At 48.0% G+C, this 17,376-nt stretch overlaps 2 protein-coding genes across 2 annotated transcripts; one reads left to right on the top strand and one right to left on the bottom strand.

Annotated features, from left to right (window-relative positions):
* Nucleotides 1-3,543: 3,543 nt before the first annotated feature.
* On the top strand, nt 3,544-10,493 carry LOC136464845 (actin-related protein 2/3 complex subunit 1B-like). Its single transcript, XM_066463791.1, has 15 exons — nt 3,544-3,734; nt 5,573-5,658; nt 5,735-5,811; nt 5,909-6,003; nt 6,562-6,631; nt 6,942-7,011; nt 7,292-7,365; nt 7,454-7,496; nt 8,105-8,186; nt 8,302-8,390; nt 8,480-8,565; nt 8,850-8,910; nt 9,711-9,817; nt 9,907-9,965; nt 10,045-10,493. The coding sequence occupies exons 1-15, from the start codon at nt 3,665-3,667 to the stop codon at nt 10,101-10,103; spliced, it is 1,128 nt and encodes a 375-aa protein (XP_066319888.1). The 5' UTR covers nt 3,544-3,664; the 3' UTR covers nt 10,104-10,493.
* A 645-nt stretch (nt 10,494-11,138) lies between these two features.
* On the bottom strand, nt 11,139-13,640 carry LOC136464844 (uncharacterized). Its single transcript, XM_066463790.1, has 2 exons — nt 12,903-13,640; nt 11,139-12,234 (listed from the first exon to the last, which is right to left on the bottom strand). Exons 1-2 carry the CDS (start codon nt 13,483-13,485, stop codon nt 11,528-11,530), a joined length of 1,290 nt encoding a protein of 429 aa, XP_066319887.1. The 5' UTR covers nt 13,486-13,640; the 3' UTR covers nt 11,139-11,527.
* Between the last annotated feature and the right edge of the window lie 3,736 nt (nt 13,641-17,376).

Raw genomic sequence — 17,376 nt, 5'->3', positions numbered from 1 at the left:
TAAGCAGGTCGAGCAAGGCGAGCAGCAGGGCAAGCACGACGATCGCGGCAGAGCCGCCGAGTCGCTGTTCGAGTCTCCGTGTCAGAGCACGGCCACCACAACGAGCGCGACAGACGCTGTTCGAGCACGGCCGCCGACATCTCAAGTCGCAGCCACCGCGCGAGCCCGCCGCCGAGCGCCAGCGGAGAAGGGAGTGGTGCGCGGGAAGGGCCGCCGGAGACGCGCGGGGAGTCACCCTCGGTGAGCACGACAGCACCTCGGCGAGCACGACACAGGCAGCAGCAAGGCGAGCAGGAGCTCCGCCACGCGTGACGACGCGCTGCTCCAGGCCCACGCGCCGCTCCACCCGCCGAAGGCCTCCTCCTCCTCCGTCGGGAGCTCGTCGAATCTGGCGCATGTGGTCCTCCGCGTGGTACGGCCTCCGCGTGGGAGGGTGGAGTAGCCTCACCATGGTGGAGCACCTCGACTCCGGCGAGGGTGCTGGCGTTCTTCTCGGGCGACGAGATTTGGCGCGCAGGGGAGGGTGGAGGAGGACGTCCATGCCGCGGCGACTCTTGACGAGGGTGGAGGTCCACGGCGCGAGAGGGTGGAGCAGCCTCACCATGGTGGAGCACCTCGACTCCAACGAGGCTGCTCACATTCTTCTCCGGCGACGAGATCTGGCTCGCGGGAGGCTCGGGGGGTGAGGGGCGTCCGGAGGTGAGGGGAACGAGTATGGCGGCTGGCTTGTGCCTGGCTCCAGGAGAACGAACGATTCGGGCGTTCAATCCTGAGTACTGATGGCCAGCCTAGGTCCTGTTTGGTTTTAGTCATTCTTTCCCATCAAATATTTAGACACATGAAATATCAAATATAGATTAATTATAAAATTAATTACATAGCTTACGACTAATTTACGAGACGAATCTTTTAAACCTAATTAATCTATGATTTGACAACGGTGTGCTACAGTAAACATATGCTAATGATAGATTAATTATGCTTAAAAAATCATCTCACAAATTAGTCTCTGTCTATGTAATTGGTTTTGTAATTAATCTATATTTAATGCTCTTTATTAATATCTGATATGACATGAATTTTAGAAGCGACCGAAGAATCCAACCCACCCTAGTCAGGTCCAACCCATTTACAGGGAATCAAACAAACCAAAATTGACTCTAGCAAGCCAAGTTAAGAGCTGACCACCCAAACAAACACGCCCATAGCACCTGTGCTGCTGCGCGTCGGAGGTCCGAGCAACAGCCAGTTTTCGCTCATGCTTTTCCATGCACACGACCCACAGCCATGGGCCGAGGGAGGTTGAGTTGCGATTTGCCGGACTGTTGCCACCTTTTGCGGGCCGACATTTTGGTTATCATGCGACTCATGTCTGTTGGTTTTTTTTTTGCTCGCCCCAACACACACCAGCTGTAGTAAAACACACACGCACACACACCAGCTGACCTGGTTTACATTACATGTGGTGGTGTCGTGGTGATCTCTTGTCAAATAAGGTGCCGTTTGTTTCTAAATTCTAAAAAAAATAAGGGGCCATTTGGAAGGATGAAACGTTTCAAATTCTTGCCTGGAACCCAAGAATCAATGCCAAACAGCTAATTAGTGAAACGTTTTAGGTAGAAACGGCTCCAGGCGATTTAGGTTTTCATGCCTACGAATGTGAATCGGTAAAAACGTGCTTTCGCAGTGATTCTGATCCTGCAGCCAAACGGTCCAGTGATTCTAATTCGCTGGCCCTGTTTGTTTCACTAAATTTTGGCTTATGCTGATTTGTTGTGCGAGGAAAACACCGTTCGTTTATCGAAAAGTACTGCTGAAGTAGTTCAAGCGAACGATGCCACTATCCGAAACATTTCTTTAGATAATCTGGATCTCAAACAATTCTACGAGAATTTAGATCCTACCGAACGGGACCTAAATAAAGAGGCATACGGTACATGGAATCTGAAAAATGTAGTGGGCAAAAGTGTCCGGAGAATTAACAATAATAGACGTGATGATTGTGTTACCAACAATCTGTCCTGGTAACATCATAGCTCGCCGTGGACAACGGTGGCAGCTATGTTCCGATGGCCTCAGTGAGACTGGGGAGAAGGGAACAGAGTGACCAAGACAAGACGAAGCGAAGAAGGCATGCCAAGAATCAGCTAAGGAGGTGTTTAGTTGGAGAGCGAAAATTTTTGGGTGTCACATCGAATGTGTCGGAAGGATGTCGGGAGGGGTTTTTGGATACTAATAAAAAAATAAATTACAGAACCCATCAGAAAACCGCGAGACGAATCTAATGATACTAATTAATCGGGCATTAGCACATGCGGGTTACTATAGCACTTAAGGCTTTTCATGGACTAATTAGGCTTAAAAGATTCGTCTCGCGATTTTACCGAGAACTGTGTAATTAGTTTTTTTTCGTCTACATTTAGTACTCTATGCATATATCGCAAAATTCGATGTGACACTTTGGGATGAAAAATTTTGGGAACTAAACAGGGCCTAAGCTAATCCTTGTGCCCTTGTTGGGCCCTCTCCCTCTCCCTCTCCGTGGGCGTTGCGCGAGGAATGAACCGGTGGGCAGCCTGTGGGCCCTCGCTGCTGCCATTGGTGTGGTGGGCCGTGCCCGTCCTCTAGCCGAGCCTGCCTTATAACGGCCTACTACCTGTAGAGTAGTATAGCGGGGGTGGAGTGGTGGTAAGAGCAACTCCAGCAGGGCCCCTACTTGAGCCCCCATAACTAAATATGGGGTCTCAGGCAAAAAATTCAACTCCAGCAGGGCCCCTACTACGGACCCAAAATTTGTTGGCCCAACAAAATCTACCCTCCAGACCCCATTGTGGTGGAAGAATGGGGGCCGGCCCCAATCTTTCCTCTGCCGCGCGTGCTGCTACGCCTCCGCCGCGCGGATGCTCCCCGCCCGGCACGGTCTCCCTCCCAGCGTGGCGACTCTCCCCTCCACCCCCTCCAGCGGATGAGGCAGCGCAGGGACGGCCCAGATCGATGCGGGCACCCTACTCCGGCGCCGCCATTGCCGCGTGGGGATGCGGGCGCGCTGCTCCGCCGCCACCGCGTGGGCGAGGAATCGCGGCTCCGGTGCAAGTGCGACCGCCCATCCCCGCCGTCGCTCGGGCACGGCCGTCATCCGCGGCGCTGCACAGGCCCGATCACTGCTCGCCTTGGTACCGGCTCCATTCTCCCCCGTGGCCGGCGTCTCCTCCCTTGCCTCCCTCCGCCGCGCGCGGAGCGGCCCGACCACGCCTCCCTCCGATGGGCGACTGCATTGCCCCTGCCGCTCATCCATGCCCTATGTGTGTGGAGAGGATGAGGGGAAGAAAGGCATGGCTCAATGACACGCGGGTCCCAATTGTCATTGGCTGCTGATATGGATTTGGGGGGTTTTGTTTTGGGGCTGCTGCTGGAGTAGAAGAGATTTATTGGGCCAATAAAAGTTGGGGTCAGCACCCAAATAAAAAGTAGGGGCTGTGTTTTTGGGGCTAGTGCTGGAGATGCTCTAATGCCTATGGTATATGGTAGCATTTCCCTTGGCCTCCACTCCACCTCTCCTCTCGACTTCTCTCCTGCGCTGCGCTACCGCCCAGAGGCAGGGGAAGGGGAGCGTCGACCAATTCGTCCCGCCCACGCCGCACCGCTGGCCTCGCGTTCCCTCCCGATGGCGGCGGCGGCGATCCACCAGTTCGCCGAGTGCATCACCTGCCACGCCTGGAGCCCCGACCAGTCGAGTGAGACAAACGCCCTCCCCCTCCCCCCCGTCCTCCGCTCTAGATCTCCGCTCGTCGGTTCCGATCCCCAGTTGCCGCGCGCATGGCGTAGCTCGTCCGCAGGTTAGCGCGCGTGGGGTTCTCGGGATCGGGTTCCTTAGGGTTTCGGTTCGGTACCGCCCTCTCGCGTCCCCGGGGATCAAATGCTCGCTCTGACTGGCGCCCAAAGGGCTGTTCCGTTGGACACCTGGATATCGGACTATATCGCATCGCCGGGGGGGATCAATCATCCTGCCGTGCTTCTCACCATCCTCGCTTTTCGCTTGCTCGGGCTTGTGGTGCCACCTTGGGTATTTAAATTGCGCTTGGCTTCGATACGATCCAAACCCAAGCCGAAATGTCAGTCGAAACGAAAATTCGAAGGGTTCGGTTCACGGTACCTAGGCGGCTAGTGTTATGCCAGAACATGGCTGCGGAGTGCTACCTCCTGCGCTGGTTTGCACTTATGGGTTATCAATCAATGTGTCTTCATCCATGGACCATCCTGACAACCAGGGCTGGTCTTGGCATCAATGTTCATAAAAAGGTGAAATGGACCGGTGTTTGCTCCAGGTGCCTTCTGGACACACCCTTCCATTTACTTTTTGCCCTGGTATAACCCCATTTTGCTAATAGGGGAGCATGCCAAAATAATACCAGTTCTAAACTAGCCATGATATTTACTTCAATGCCAACGTACTCTTTTAGAATCCTGCAAGTTACTTCAAATGGCTGAGTAAATCAAGTGACCCCTGACTCTTTATACGATGACAATAGTCTTGTAGGGAATTAGATCATGGGATTCATGATTGTATTAAGTATTTAGTTTTTCAAATGGGTGATTAAATCATGTCTTTCCACCATAGTTATTAAGGCGTTGCCTAGCTGTCGCCTAGGCGTCAAGGCGCTAAAAGAAACCTGGGCGTCCCCGACGCCACGACCAAAAATCAGCTAAACAAGAGAGGAGGGGAGGCAGAAGAGAGAGGAAGAACTGGAGGAGGACTGGGAAGGCCAAGCACTTGTCTCTGCTCCATCCCCATCGGCTCCAGACGCTATGGCCGTCGCAAACTTCTGCGACATCGGACATCTGGGAGGGGCAGCAGCAGTCAGCAACCCTCGATCTGCGATCTACAGGTGACTGGAGAGGATCTGGAAGGGGGCGGCACCAGCAGTGAGGACGGGGAGAGGAAGAGGTAGGGAGGAATGGTTGCAGGCAGCAGCGGCGCAAATGGAGAACGGGAGAGGGAAGGACGGAGAGAAGAGTCCCGCACGGGCAGTGGCGGCGGAGACGGAATGAAGGGCTGAGGGAACTCACCAGGAAGGATATATGGGCTGGCTGGTGGGCTGGGCCTTTCTTAGTGTCTTGTCCTTCTTCTTTTCTTCTTTTCTTCTTTTCTTTTTCTTTTTCTTTTTTTCCTTCCTCTGTGCTGCTGCTTTGAAGTTTCTTATAATCATATGGCGTCGCCTTGCCTCGCCTTATGATCGCCTAGGCGCCGCCTAGGCGATTGGAAGGGGGTGGCTCGCCACGTCTCACCTTAGCGCCTTAATAACTATGCTTTCCACTACTATCGAGTTGCTTCTGATGTATAGGAGGCTGTCATTTCAATTGTTTGTAGGAAATATACCCCAAAACAGAGGATGGTGTCTGCTTGCAATGGCAAAAGGCCTAGTGGAATTTAAGAACAAAGCATCACTAGCTTTCTGATTCTGCTAAACATACATGATATTCTGTTTTTTTTAATTGTTATTATTATCTTGCATTTGAACCCATCAAGGAGTTTGATCTTGAATTTGACAGGAAAAAATTTCTTCTCTTTCAGTGATTGCCTTTTGTCCAAACAACCATGAAGTACATATCTACAAATTCTTCACAGACAAGTGGGAGAAACTTCATGTTCTGTCAAAGGTAGATAAACATTCTTTCTGTACCACGGCCTAATTAGAATGCAAATCATTGGCTTATTTCTATTGATATTTTGCAGCATGATCAAATAGTTTCGGGAATAGACTGGAGTAAATCATCCAACAAAATTGTAACAGTTTCACATGATAGAAATTCGTAAGTATACGTCAAAGTGCAGATTTCTAGAAGATTTGTGTTGCTTCTTACTCCGGCAGTGGATATATGGGTGCTTATTTTTTTTATTTGACCTCAGATATGTTTGGACACAAGAAGGATCTGATTGGGTACCTACCCTGGTTATTCTAAAGTTAAATCGTGCAGCTTTATGTGTTCAGTGGAGCCCAAAAGGTTAGTTAATTCCCTTCCTATTTCTGTCACATCTGTACATTTTCTCACTCTACTGGTGAAATGAAACGATTATCCAAGTGCACATGCTCTCCTAGTTTTCATTGCATACACAGTATGAGACCTAAGTTTGATGATAGCTCAGACCACACCTAAATTCTGTAATGCTAATATATTTGTCCTGTGATGCAAACATATGAAACCTCAGGTCTAGAGTTTGTATGCTAAAATCAAGACTCGCGAGACTTTTTTTTTTCTAGAATAGGAAGAAAACATCTCAACCAAACAACTCAGCTGTACCCACATTTCTGGAGCTAGTAATACCAGCTGATTTCTTCGAGCTGGAGCTCTGCCAAACAGGGCGTTAGGTGCCTTAGCTATTCAGATTATCTCAGCACACTTCACACTTTGTTGGAACACCATGCTGTACATGTTGAAAGAATGTAATTACTTGTGAGCTAAACATGTGAAGAAAAAACTTGTTGAGTATGGTTTTTGTTGTTTATTTTTTATAAGTAACTATGATCTGTTTCCTTAAATCTCTTTATGTATTGTTTGCAGAAAACAAGTTCGCCGTGGGAAGTGGTGCCAAATCTGTGTGTGTTTGCTACTATGAACAAGAAAACAACTGGTATTTAACCCCAATTCACCACCCCTCTTTCATCAATTGATTACCATTTTTTGGATGACCTTACAACAACAACAACAACAACAAAGCCTTTAAGTCCCAAACAAGTTGGGGTAGGCTAGAGTTGAAACCCAGCAGAAGCAATCAATAGTTATCCATTATTCTGTGTTGCATGTCCCAATAAGTGATTGATGAGTCATGATTACGAGTCATTGAGCATGTTTTATATTGATTAGTTCTTATAGTTAGTGTGGTTAATCTGACACTCTTGATACACATCTTTAACTGTCTTATATCCTACACTGTGCTACAGGTGGATTAGCAAGGTTATCAGGAAAAGGCATGAATCTTCTGTCACTAGTCTTGCATGGCATCCAAACAATGTGAGTCTAAAGTAATGAGAGGCTTCAGTAGGAAACTAACAACAAAATCATTTTTGTTGTGTTCTCAATATGTTTTTTGTTGGCACCGTATTCCCGCCATTTATGAGAACCCCCATCTATACCATTAAAGATATTGGATGACATGATGCAGTTCTTTTTGTTGTAAATTTTCTCTATATGTATGCCACTATGTAGGAACTGGTATTGTCATGTAAATGCAGGCGCAAGACCTGTTCCCATTGAATGTGACACTAGTTTGTTTGCTATTGTATTTCTTCAGATATATCTTGCAACAACGTCTACAGATGGTAAATGCAGAGTGTTCTCTACTTTTATCAAGGGTGTAGACAAAAGGTGGAACACATTGGTCTTACATCTATTAGGAATCTAAAATCTTCAAAACGCTTTATTTGTCTCATACCCTTTTTCCACTTCTGACCAGGGGATCACAATCGAGCACTTCAACTGATTCAAAATTTGGAGAGGTATTTTATTAACCCATCCATTTGATATTGTGCCATCTGTTTGATTGTAACTTCAATTTTTATTGACGTTTGTACTTTTGCAATGTTCAGATATGTTTCCCCATTTATCTGTCGCAACACTTACTAAGCATGACATGCAACTGAACATCTTTGAAGGCTAATACTTTTGGCAATAGTAACTAAATTTTCAAGTCTATTGACTATTGACGCACCTATACCATTTACTGTTGAAAAATAACACTCAATCTGTTCATGCACTGAGCTAAGCTTTAAACCTTATACTAGTCACATAAAACGGGTTCACTACCTTCGACCCTCGACCTGGGTTCGTCGACCCCGACCCAGGTTCACGGGTTCATTTTCGACCCAAAGTGTAAAAATCTCTCGCAAGTAGCGTACCACGTTCTGCGACCCCGTACCTCAACCCCGTCGACCCAGAAACTTTGTGACTATGGCTGAGTTATTATTATTTTTGTGGAATGCTTGCTCAGATCCCTTCATTTGTCATAGGCTTAGTGCAAATCATGAGTAGCATATTATTTGTTTTCTTTCCCTGTGGAAGTGAGTATTCATCCTTGTAATATTTTTTTTCTCCTGTTTGGATGCAGCAAATTGCTCAGCTTGATCTATCATCTACTTGGGTATTTGGTGTAAGGTGGTCACCAAGTGGGAAGACATTGGCCTATGCAGGTTCTTGTTCCTCTACCAAATTGTTATTGAGAGTGTCAAATCTGCATTGTTTCTACGACACCATTTGTTAGCATAACAACCATGCTGTTGCGCTGACATGTACGTTGATTACCAGGGCACAACTCCATGGTTTATTTCATCGACGAAGTCGAATCGTCTCCTGCAGCACAAAATTTGGCGCTGCGTGATCTGCCTCTCCGTGATGTGGGTCAGCATTTTCCCTTCTGATACTATTTAATTGCGTGTCATGATTTCTGTGTTTCATAATGTTGAACAACTGCTCAAACTTTCAGGTTCTTTTTGTCTCTGAGCGCACATTGATTGGTGTCGGATTTGACTGCAATCCTATGATCTTTGCTGCTGATGATACTGGGCTTTGGTAAGCAAAGATCCATATAGCAGCATTTTTCTTATATTGTTTATATTTCATTTCCCTTGTAGTCCTGAAGTGTTCCGAACTGAGTTGTTGCTTCCAGTAGAAACCATGTAAATTGCTATCCATACCTCAAATCTATTAATCCTTCTAACCTCAGTACCCTCGCAAAATATTCCATTGCTCTTTTTTTACTGAAATCCATTTCTACAGGATATGCAAGTCACTCCGATTTTCACTCATGACATCTAAGCCTTCTTTTCACCATAGCTACACCTTTTGTTATGTAGGAGTTTCATAAGATTCTTGGATGAGAGGAAAGCTGCCCCATCAGCTTCAAAAGCCTCACAGGTCTATATTTTTTTTTCTTCCCTATCGTTAATTCATGTAGTGGATGCCTGTCCATATTATACTTACCTTTGTTTTGCTATTATGTGAGGGCGCTATTCACTCTATGTTCATCAAGGATTTACTTTATCCTAAATGGTTAAGTATTAGGTGAACCAATTCCTTTCTTAGTGATGGAGCTTGGTTTGAATTGTTTCGTTGTTTGTTCATACAAGAAATAATGTAAGAGTTGCCAATGGCCAGATGCTCGGATGGCCCCCCTAATTGCTACATATTGCAAGCCCTGCTTGCAAAATTTGGTTGGCTGTCTTATTATGGGTTTCTTTTCAGCCAAGTATAACCTTTATGGTAGTGGTTCTCGGTAAGGCTTTGTTTAGATGTAACTAATCCCAGTCCAGGTGGAATTCTCTGTCATAAAGATTTACATGTAATATATTCCGCGGTGTTTGACCTATTTATTTTGATGCCAAACTGATCTAATTTTTGGTCAGTTAGGAAAATCGGTACTAGGCAGCAAAGGTTGGTCAGTGTGGTCTTTTTTTGGCAGCCTGCTGTTATAGCTAGCAATTTACTGCTTATTTGTGTAGTTAAACTCTTGAACATTAAAAGTAATTTAGTTCAGTACCTGAAACTTTGCCAGGAGTACATAATTTAATTAGTTGTATGTATAGTCAGACTGCAATTTAATGGCTATGTATATAATACTGCTGAAGTTCTGATCACTGACAAGCTATGTGACTGAGTTGAACTCACCAAGTCAACATCACTCATGAACTAATAATACCGAAAAAAATACATTTCAGCTCTCTGAAGCCCTTGGAAAGCTATATGGCCAATCAAAGCAAGGGACTAGTAGCGACACCGTTGAACCGTCAAAACCTCGTGGTGGGGCCCATGAGAATTGCATAACGTACCGTCTTTAACTCCTCGTCTTTGTTTCGGTACTTCCAGTGATGTTCTCTCGTCTCCGACAGACTAATAATTTCTTCATATCGGCAGGTGTATTGTACCCTTGATAAAAGGTAGCGACGGTACTATCAAACGATTCAGCACGTCAGGTTTATAGCTGAGCCTTCCAATTGCTTCCAGCTGTTTTGTTCGAACATGTTTTGACATTACTTGCCACACATTTTACAGGATTGGACGGTAAAATCGTGGTATGGGATTTGGAAAATCACGTCAGCATTGCAAAATAGCTCGAGGGAAGGCTTTATTACCAATCAAATCAAGGGAACTTCTGTCATTACCCATCGTACTCAGGGGACCATTCTTGGCAGCAGGGTCCTGCAGGTTTTCAAGATCCAGGGCCAGCCAGGTAGATTGCTTTTTTATTTTGTTGTACCTGTACACAGAAACATTGCCTTAGCGTAGGGACAGCTTGCATCTATCAAGTAGATTCATTTTTGGCGAGTAATTTTGTCCTTTGAATTGAGTCCATATATATTGTGTAACCTGTATAATTTTAGCTAGGTAGGCAATTGACGTGATCCTGCGTTCTTTCTTTCCGATGCCCTGTGTAAAATAACCACACGTGGAATTCATCCGCGAATGCTTTTACTGGGACTTGTGGACACCTCGTTTCTTCTGCTGCTGGTTCTTTGCAGGATGGAAAGACTCGCCTGACGGTTGAAATCTGTGACCAATGTGTAATCTAACAGTAGGGAGGGGCGGGCATGATGCATGAAACCAGGCCCTGCTGATATGTGGCCTGTGGGGACCTGCTCTTCTGGTGGATCCCCATACGCGGGTCGGCCAGTTTTGTTCTAAGATAAGAGAGCAAATCTAGCGGCGGCATCCGTGCAGATCACTTTCTGCTGTTTCGTGGTCACGCAACATGTGGGGCTGTGGTTAGACCGACTAGCTAGGAGACACATGGTGCATATATTGTTCAAATGTCATCTCCTCGGCCCGAATCTGTTAGTCAATACATGGCTGTTCAGTTCGTAGTGTTGTGCCTACTTGCTGGATCAACTATGCCATGCTTGTTAGAGGCAAGGGACTGTTTGGTTCTATTAGTACTAGTAGTTAGTAGGTGGGGATGTAAACAGTCCTGCTAATTAGTATTATCAAGTGGAGGTGCTAACAAGTTCATTATAGTTAGTGAAGGGGTGCTAGTAATTCATATACGCCTCGAACTATCCAACTACGTATTAGTAGATGGATCCAAACAGTCTTTTGTCAAAGTTAATAGTTGTTTTTAGCTATTAGCTAGCTTACTATTAGCACTGGATCTAAGCATATCCTAAAGTGGTGTCAAGCTACGACTACGTGGTTTGTTGTTAAAAATTTGGTTGTTTGGCCATGCCTATGTGCGGCATAGAGAAACAGAAGCGATCACTGAGGAGCTTCGGTAAGCATGGTGACAAATCCAGTAGCCCGTATGCACGTCATGAATGAGCTTGAAACAAGAAGCGATTGAACGATGATCCAAGTCACCCATGCATGGTTTCTCTTTCGGCCCTTTAATTTTTCCCAACATTACATTACATCAGCCAAATGGCAGTACATTTATCTGAATCGACATTTCCATGGATGTATACATATAGCATTAGACATGCATGATGAGAGTAGAGTAGATAGACAGAAAAACAACAATGGAGGCATCCATCCACCTCCATTTTCAGATTGGGCTCCCGAATCCAAAGCCCCAGGAGCAGCCAGTGGCAGCAGCAGCAGCGGAGTGGTGGCTGGCCTCCCTGGCGCTCCACCTCCGGACGAGCTCCTTGTACTCCTCCTCCTCCACGATGGCGGCGCCGACCTTGCTCTTCCACACCTGCTCCGCCTTGGCGAGCTCCATCTCGGCGTCCTTGATGAGCGAGTCCAGGTCCAGGCCCATATCCAGGCTCACGCCCAGCCCCTTCTCGATCTCCTTGCTCCTCGCCCAGTACCTGTCCTCCAGCATCGCCAGGAACTCGTCCTCCACCTTCTCCACGTCCGCCGCCGACGCCGCCTCCTCCGACGACAGCTCCATCAACAGGCACGACTTCTCCTCCTCGTCGTCCACCGTGCCCGGCGGCAGCGGCCGTCTCGACGACCTCGACGACACCCTGCTCTTCTCCATCGTGATGAACCCCGCGCCTTCCTCCTCGTCCACGTCCTCCGCCACGCCGAAGGCCGCCCCGGCCCCGCCGCCGCCGTCCATTTCGGCCACCGAGTTCTCGATGGTGATGAAGCCGCCACGGTCGGAGCGGATGGACGTGGCACGGCGCGCCAACCCGCCGGATGCCGCCGCTGCCGCCACCTGCCGGTTGCGGAGGCAGCTCAGGTCCGGCAGGCAGGAGGCGTAGGAGCCTGCTTTGCCCTTGTTCTTCTTCTCCCTTGCTTGACCTAATTAAGTCACCAACGTTGTTTTTTCTTCTTCTTCTTCTTCTTTTAAAGCAAATAAGCAGAGTTGCATCGCCTAAACTAGTAGCTATATACAGTATATATGAACATAATGAAGTGCATCAAGCAATTGAGATCATACTCCTATTTATTATGTAGCAATTGATTCCATGTATATATACACATATACTTGATCCGTCCTCAAATATAAATGGTTTTGAGTTCCTCTAAGTCAAACTATTATAAGTTTAACCAAATTTATAGAAAAAAAACTATTTACGATATCAATAATAAGCTTAATTAGACACACTATGAAATGTATTATCATAATTTGCATCTTTAATGTGGGAATTTGTTACTACTCTTTGATTCTCTACATGAACTTGGTTCAATTGAGGATGGTCAAAAGCACTAGTATCAAAACTCACTAGAATGAAGAGTTCTTCCTACCATGCATGAACATGGTATGTTTCTATATGATGAACACAACAGGTCATACTTGAAGAGAGCTTGTACAAACTAGCTTCTCATCAGGAAATTAAAGTTCATTCATTTTGATGAAATAATTTGTTTGCCTACCAATATTGCATGTATTTATAATACTATAGGTGTAAATAAAAAGCTTATAACGCATCATCAGACTTTGGTGTCTAGTAACAATCATCACATACCATTGTTAGCAGCCCCATGGTTGTCCTCGTGCTGATCCATCACTCTGCAGTAGATGCTGACGGTGAGCACCGCACCGGCCGCCGCCCCGCCCAGCGGGAAGCTGAGCGCCGCGGCGGCGACCTCGGCGAGGTCGACGGGGAACGCGCCAAGATCCCCGTTATCGGCGGGCGCGTCCAGGAGCGCTGCCCACACGGTGAAGCCCCGCAGCGTGGCGCCGCCGACGGTGAAGTGCTGCAGGAACACCTCGTCGAACGCGGCGGCGCCCCACGCCACCCGGGCCGGCGCCGTGTGCTCTCCCTCGCCGCCCCTGCTCCGCCACCCCACCACCACCCCGCGGCCCTCCGCGGCCGGGGGCAGGCCGGTGACGTGCTGCACCTGCAGGCACACCACGCAGCGCTGGCGCCGCGGGCGGAGGGAGCCCAGCAGCCTGCACTTCCACTGGCCCAACGCGCCCCGGCTCTCGCCGCGGCCGCCGCCACCGTCCGGCGGGGAGCCCCTGGACATGTGCAAGAGGTTGAGCTCCTCTGCCCCAAGTGAGGAGGAGCCATGTTGATGGCGGTGTTGTGGCGGCTTGCCTACCATATCTTGGCAATGGAAGCTACTATACCTTAATTATTCTCACTAGATCACCTGTGTTGGAGAAGAGGAGCTAGCTAGCTAGGTGCAAGCATATGAGCTAGCCTAGCTGGTGTGGAATTAGGTGTAAAGCTAGAGGAGAGGAATGTGATGTATATACACACACGAAGGTACAGCAAGGTGATGATTTGGGTAGCATGGCATGTCTCACTTCTCGCCATATGGCTGATGGGTGGTGTGGAAGCAGGATAGGGAGGGCTGCCCTAATGTGGATAGGGGGACTTTTTCGGCTAGGGTTTTGCAACATTCTCTGGAACTTATGTTTTACTATAACAAGAGGGGTGTACTTGTCAAGATCAGCTCTCAATCTTCAGAATGAAGGCAGCATGTTAGAGTAACTTGCAGTGAGAGGAAAAAGCTAACTAGAGAGCCTTGTAGAGACCTGCAAGTGGGGCTCTTGCATTGGTAGGTTAGTACAACACTTAAAATAAGCTTAGCATTTACTAAGCAAGAAATGACATGCAGAGACATTAATCCATGCATTTTGCTTTAGCACTAGCTGCCCAGCTGGCTCCATCCTGATTCAACATATATAGTCATGATGAAGCTAGCTGACATTACTGTCACTGTTGGTGTATGCACATATATATGATTTAAACAGGAAACTGTTACTCATCTCTGGATATCAGTTGTACATTGCTCAAATTAAAATGGTTGTTTTTCTAAACTACGTACTGCATGCTGCCATTTTTAGTGTAGATGTATAATTAGTTTTGAAAAGGAAAGCAGATAAAGATGGAGATCATGATCATAATAGAAGCAGAGGCCAACTAGTTTGGGTTGTGAGATCTTAACCACACTATCTGGAGGGAACAAAGTGCATGTGCCATGCAGAAAGTGAGGGTGATTAGCACAAGAATTATGCACAGTTAATTCTAAAAAAATCTGTATGTAGTGTGGTCCTAACCCATTGGTGATGGTGAGTAATTATCTGATAATTAGTTTAAGCAGCAACTTACATGACAATTGACAACTGTCACAATGGCCAGTGACAAAGGTACATTTCTTTTTGCTGCCAGGGACCAGCAAGTACAAGACTTGCCACCTCCAAGCATAGCTGCAGCCCTAGCTTGAAGGGCCATCCAACTCCATCCTTGGACTTAGCCAATTTTTTCCTCTTTCATGTATCTGCCTGCTGCTCACGTTCCCTGCTCTGATGTGATGTTTTCAAATGGGTTCATGTAGGGGGTCCAGTTCTAGGAAGGATTATATTACAAGACGATTTGATATATCCACTATTGCATGTACAGCACCTATCTTGAGGTGAGGGTGTGATATTGATACAAGCTAGGTGGATACACACTCCTACCAAGGTTTTGACTCGGTGTGAGTGTACAAGGAATTATAGCAAGTAAAAACTACATGTGCTCTTAGGAAAGCTACCCTGTATGTATATAATTAAGCGAATTACTAGCAAAGGAGGAAGAGAGTTGCTTGTGCCTATAACTAGCTACTAGATACACAACACATTCCTTGGTATAGACTATTTTTCAGAGAGCTTTCATGCTGATTAACTACAATTTTGAGCTGGGTAATATTGTTATACAAAGCTAAGATGATGGGGAAATGGAGAACATTTAATTCATACTCCATCCATTTCTTTTAATTTTATAAGGCGTACTTGAATTTGTTAAAGCCTTATGAGCGGTATGCTTTGACCATTAATTTTTCACACACTATATACACTACTACGTACAAATGATTTTAGGAGGCAGTGCCCAAACATTAATGGAGGCGGGCACAAAATTTAACCGCCTCCAAAAATACCAGGCTATTTATCAGTGCAGAAAGTGACCAACACGTAAATATTTGTAGTTTTACTGTACGTTGTGATTGGAGGTGACCTAGCACTCAATGACACAGGGTTTATACTGGTTCAGACAACGTGCCCTACGTCCAGTTTGAGTCGGTCGGTGACTTTATTCCTGAGCTCAGGTGCTCGAAGTTTGCTATGAGGTTACAAACGGAAGGGAGAAAGATGGGGGTACGAGAGGTCCGGTCGGACTCCGGTCTGAGGGACCGAGTGTGACGGGAGCTCCGCTATGCGCTAAGTGTTTGAGCGTGTACTCGAGGTTTGAACCTAGTGGTTCTGCTGTTGTGTACTAGACTACTAGTGAACTTGATCGATCTATTTGTTGGAAGAGAGCGCATCCCCTTTTATAGATGAAGGGGATGGCCTTACAAGTGAGAGGGAGAGAGTACGTATGCTACTAAGTCTTGTTGCCCACGCCGACAGGTACAAGATGATGGTAGGCGCCCACAATACTGTTTAATGTCAGATGCACGTGGGAGGTTGCGTCGTCTTCTTCTGGTACGACAGACGTTGGTGCCTGCCATACTGTTGATGCCGAGAGGCATGCAGGGGTTTTACCATGTTTGCCTGGTACGGTAAATGTCGGCGCCCACAACACTGTTGATGCCTAGAGGCATGTGGGGGGAGCCTTACCGTGTTTGTCTAGTATGGGAGTTGATGGCGCCCACAACACTGTAGGGAAAATATCAGCGCCTACAACACTGCTTGAGTTCTGTCATGCTAGGAAGGTCGTAGGGTACTATCCTGCAGGTGTACAGGGTACGTTCCTCGGTATTGCGGTTGACTTGAGTGCCCTGCCTTACTTTCTCCGTCTGTTTCTCAGTCCTTACCGAGCGGGCGTCCCCGGTCGGTTGGTCCCAGTCGGCTCAGATTGCGCTAGTTGGTGAAGAGCAGTGAGCAGGGGTTTGGCGCATCCCCAGTCAGAGACGCGGGTCAAAATCGAAAGTGGTGTTTGGCTAGGCCTTCCGGTCGGAGAGGCCATCCGGAGGCGGGCCAGAGTCGGAGGCGAGGCCTTCCGGTCGGAGAGGCGGGCCAGAGTCAGAAGCGGGTGCCGTTCCTTCTCAGCCAGGCCTTCCGGTCGGAGATTGGATTGTCCTTTTGGCCTGTCGTTTAGGTGTTTGGGCCGACCCATGAGTTGCGCGTTGTTCGCAATATTGTCTGTTGGGCCGAGCCTTTGTTGGAAAGATGGTCCATGAGGGAGCCCGGGTTTATGAACCCGACAGGAGCCCCCGAGCGCCCGGTTGATTCGGGTAGAATCGTCTGGGGGATTTCTGTCTTGACGGCGGGTGCGCGCGAGCGCACCCGTGGGTGTAGCCCCCGAGCCCCCGGACGATTTAGGTAGAATCGTCTGGGGTTTTTTTGTGTGTTACCAACAGGGGAAGTTTCATTTTGTCAGAGGGTGCGCGCGAGCGCACCCGCGGGTGTAGCCCTTGAGCCCCCGGACAATTTGGGTAGGATCGCCTGGGGTTTTTTTGTCAGCGGGCGTGTGTGCGTGCATTTTAGTTGAGACAGAGTCATCAACCAAGGTGTCGTGCGTAGCCGAGGCATTTTTTTAGGGATCAGGAGAGATGGAGCTCGCGGATCCTAGCGTCGGGTGCAACCGAGAGATCGGTCGAGGTAGACTCGCGGACCCGTCGTGCACGGTCGAGGCAGTTGTTTAGGGATCAGGCGAGGCAGAGCTCGAGGATCCTGGTGTCGGGTGCAGCCGAGGGATCGGTCGAGGTGGACTCATGGACCCATCGTGCGTGGCCGAGGCAGTTGTTTTTAGGGATCGGGCGAGATGGAGCTCGTGGATCCTGGCGTCGGGCGCATGTGTCGGACGCAGTCGAGGCACTTGTTTAGGTATCGGGCGAGATGGAGCTCGCGGATCATGGCGTCGGGCGTGGCTGAGGGATCGGTCGTGGCGGACTCATGGACCCGTCGTGCGTGGCCGAGGCAATTGTTTTTAGGGATCGGGCGAGATGGAGCTCGCGGATCCTAGTGTCGGGCCTCACGCGTCGGACGCAGCCGAGGCAGTTTAGGTG

This window comes from Miscanthus floridulus, chromosome 7, assembly GCF_019320115.1.
Source record: "Miscanthus floridulus cultivar M001 chromosome 7, ASM1932011v1, whole genome shotgun sequence".
NCBI lineage: Eukaryota > Viridiplantae > Streptophyta > Magnoliopsida > Poales > Poaceae > Miscanthus > Miscanthus floridulus.
This window is presented reverse-complemented; position numbering and strand designations above follow the sequence as displayed.

Coding starts and splice junctions, on each gene's coding strand:
- LOC136464845 (XM_066463791.1), top strand. CDS start 3,665: ATGGCGGCGGCGGCGATCCACCAGTTCGCCGAGTGCATCACCTGCCAC. Junction 8,187..8,301: donor GAAGACATTGGCCTATGCAG/GTTCTTGTTCCT, acceptor GTTGATTACCAG/GGCACAACTCCATGGTTTAT. Junction 8,911..9,710: donor CAGCTTCAAAAGCCTCACAG/GTCTATATTTTT, acceptor AATACATTTCAG/CTCTCTGAAGCCCTTGGAAA.
- LOC136464844 (XM_066463790.1), bottom strand. CDS start 13,485: ATGGTAGGCAAGCCGCCACAACACCGCCATCAACATGGCTCCTCCTCA. Junction 12,235..12,902: donor CCATGGGGCTGCTAACAATG/GTATGTGATGAT, acceptor TGACTTAATTAG/GTCAAGCAAGGGAGAAGAAG.